The sequence below is a fragment of the Trichechus manatus genome, unplaced genomic scaffold (assembly GCF_000243295.1).
Source record: "Trichechus manatus latirostris isolate Lorelei unplaced genomic scaffold, TriManLat1.0 scaffold00109, whole genome shotgun sequence".
Taxonomy (NCBI): Eukaryota; Metazoa; Chordata; class Mammalia; order Sirenia; family Trichechidae; genus Trichechus; species Trichechus manatus.
Genome location: NW_004444045.1, coordinates 8798938 through 8801984, shown reverse-complemented (window position 1 = coordinate 8801984; position 3047 = coordinate 8798938). Strand labels below are relative to the sequence as shown.

Below are 3047 nucleotides of genomic sequence, written 5' to 3'. Positions count from 1 at the left end.
CTTGACTCTGAGAAACTGTTTGAGATAATAAATGTTTCAAGCTGCCAAGCTGTGGGGTAATCTGTTATGCAGCAACAGATAACTAAAACACCTCTCCTCCAATCTACCCCTCACACTGCCAGCAGTACTGTTCTAAAATACAATTGTGTCTGCCTGCAGCTCCTGCTTTAGTAGCACCTTACTGTCAAGAGAATGCTGGCCATCACCGCACCTTCCTTGTGCTACGGGTTAACTCGGTTTTGTACAGATTTTCTGTGCATATGAGAACTTCTTGTAAATGTGTCATTGATTAGTAACAGGTTTTTTTTTTTTAATTTAAATGTAGGCCTGCATAGGTTCACATTACAGAATACACACATTACAATCATTATGCCAGACAAGTCTCACATACCTCTTCTCAGTCCTTGTTCTCATCATTGTATAAGGGTAAGTTATGCAATTCTAATTAAGTGCGCAACCTACCTTAGAAACTTTAGCGTTTTTATGTTTGGGTGTTGTTGTATTAGTTTCCCAGGGCTGCTTCAACAAACTACCACAAACTGGGTGGCTAAAAACAACAGAAATTTATTCTCTCACAGTTCAGTAAGCTAGAAGTCCAAAATCAAAGTGTCAGCAGAGTTGGTTCCTTCCAGATGCTCTGAGGGAGAATCTGTTCCAAGCCTGTCTCCCAGCTTCTGGTGGCTGCCAGCAATCCTTAGCGTTCCTTGGCTTGTAGTTGCATCACTCCAGTCTCTGCCTCCATCATCATATGGCCTTTTATAGGGACACCAGTCATTGGATTTACAGCCCACTCTAATCCGCTATGACCTCATCTTAATTAATTATACCTACGAAGATCCTATTTCCAAAAAAGGTCACATTCTGAGGTTCCAGGTGGATATGAATTTTGGGGGAACACTACTCAACCCAGCACAGTTGCTTCTTGTCTGACTTTTGTAGTTGTGATCATAAGTAGTTATTAGGTTAGGGACTCAATTTAAAATGAAACTTTCCTACTGTACTCTTCTAAGCTTCCAATTAAATTCAAGTGTGCAGAGATCATTAACTAGAGCTATTAAGAAAACTATTATTTCTTCCAGTAATCCCTGGGAATCAATATTTTCTCCATATTAAAAAAAAAAAAATTAGTTTCTTCTTTACTCTAGTTTCAGTTTTATTTTACTTCCCAAAATAGCCTCACTGCACTCTTTGATCAACATTAAATACTAAAAAATAAATTTAAAGGTACTGTATGAATTTAAATTAAACACCATTTTATTTGTTTTATATACTGAAGTTCTTAGTAAGACTCTGTTTTTTAAAAGATAGTGCTTCCAGAAAGCTAAACACAGGCCTAGCATTCAATCCAGCAATCTCACTGGTAGGTAATTACCCAAATGAAATTAAGATTTATGTCTACATAAAAACCTGCACGTGAATGTTTATAGCAGCTTTACTCACAACTGGCAAAGGCAGGAAACAACCAAGATGTCCTTCAGTAAGTGAATGGATAAATGAACTGTAGTACATTTATATAATGAAGTATTATATAGTGATATAAAGAAAAGCGCTATCAAGCTATGAAAAGACAAGGAGGAACCTTAAATGCATACTGCTAAGTGAAAGAAGTCACTCCGAAAAAGCTACATACTATATGACTCCAACTATATGACATTCTGGAAAATGCAAAACTACGGAGACAGTGAAGATTAGTGGTTGCCAAGGAGTCAGGGAGAGAAGGGAGGGATGAAGAGGTGGATTGCAGGGCATTTTTAGGGCAGTGAAACCATTCTGTATGGTCCTGTAATTGTGGATACATGACAGTCAGCATTGATGAAGACCCAGAGAACTGCACAACCTAAAAAGTGAACACGCATAGGGTCATCATGAGTTGGAATAAACCCAGTGACACCTGGTTTTAGGAGTCCCTGTGCTACCAACCAATCGGTTGGTGGTTTGAATCCACCCAGCGGCACCTTGAAAGAAAGGCCTGACATTCTACTTCCAAAAAATCAACCACTGAAAACTTTATGGAGCACAGTTCTACTCTGATACACTTCTGGTGGCCATGAGTCAGAACTGACTCAATGGCAACTGGTTTGGTTTTCTTGGTTTGGGCGGTGTAAATGGTTAACGTGCTCAGCTGCTAATCAAAAGGTTGGAGGTTCAAGTACACCTTGAGGTGCCTCAGAAGAAAAGAGCTGGTGAGCTACCTCCCAAAAATCAGTCATTAAAATCCCTATGGAGCACAGTTCTACTCTAACACACATAGGGTTGCCATGAGTCCGGTGTCAACTCAACAGCAACTGGTTTTAATGTAAACTATATGGGAGCAGTGGTGGTTCAGTGGTAGAATTCTTGCCTTCCATGCAGGAGACCCAGGTTCAATTCCTGACCACTGCACCTCATACTCAGTCACCACCTGTCTTTCAGTGGTGGCTACGATGCTGAATGAGTTTCAGTGGAGCTTCCAGCTAAGACAGACTAGGAAGAAACACCTGGTAATCTACTTCCGAAAATCAGCCAAACATTCCAAATCACAACCAATCATGGGGATGGGGCAGGACTGGGCAGTGTTTGTACACGAAATTGCCTTGAGCTGAGGGGTTGACTCAAAGGCAGCTTACAACAACAACATGGACTTTAGTTAATAATAATGTATTGATATTGGTTCATCACTTGTAATAAACAGACCTCAGGAATGCAAGATGTTAATAGGAAAAACGATGTGCAGGGGGAGGGAGCACATGGGAACTCTGTACTTTCTGCACAATTTTTCTATAAACCCAAAACTGGTTCTTTGTAAAAACAGTCTATTAAAACACACACACACACACACACACACACACAACACTGAGCTTCCCAAACTTTTTTATACATATGAATCACCTAGGGATCTTTTTAAAATGTACATTCTGATTCAGTAGGTCTGGAACTGGGCCTGAGATACAGCATTTCCAACAAGCTTCTAGGTGATGCATATACTGTTAGTTTAGGGATCAACCTACAGTACTACAAGCATAGCTAATCAGGTAAAGAAAAAAGGTTTACTCGTTAAAAAACAAAAA

General features: G+C 39.8%; 1 protein-coding gene and 1 non-coding gene across 2 annotated transcripts in view; one reads left to right on the top strand and one right to left on the bottom strand.

Moving 5' to 3' along the window:
* BAG4 (BAG cochaperone 4) overlaps positions 1-203 on the bottom strand; it is a 35558-nt gene extending 35355 nt beyond the window's left edge. Inside the window, exon 1 of the mRNA XM_012557569.2 lies at positions 183-203. Coding sequence (XP_012413023.1) covers positions 183-203 — 21 coding nt within the window. The remainder of the gene's footprint in view (positions 1-182) is intronic.
* A 2108-nt stretch (positions 204-2311) lies between these two features.
* TRNAG-UCC (transfer RNA glycine (anticodon UCC)) lies at positions 2312-2382 on the top strand. Its single transcript has one exon. It is a non-coding gene; the product is annotated as a tRNA-Gly (tRNA).
* The last annotated feature ends 665 nt before the right edge of the window (positions 2383-3047 follow it).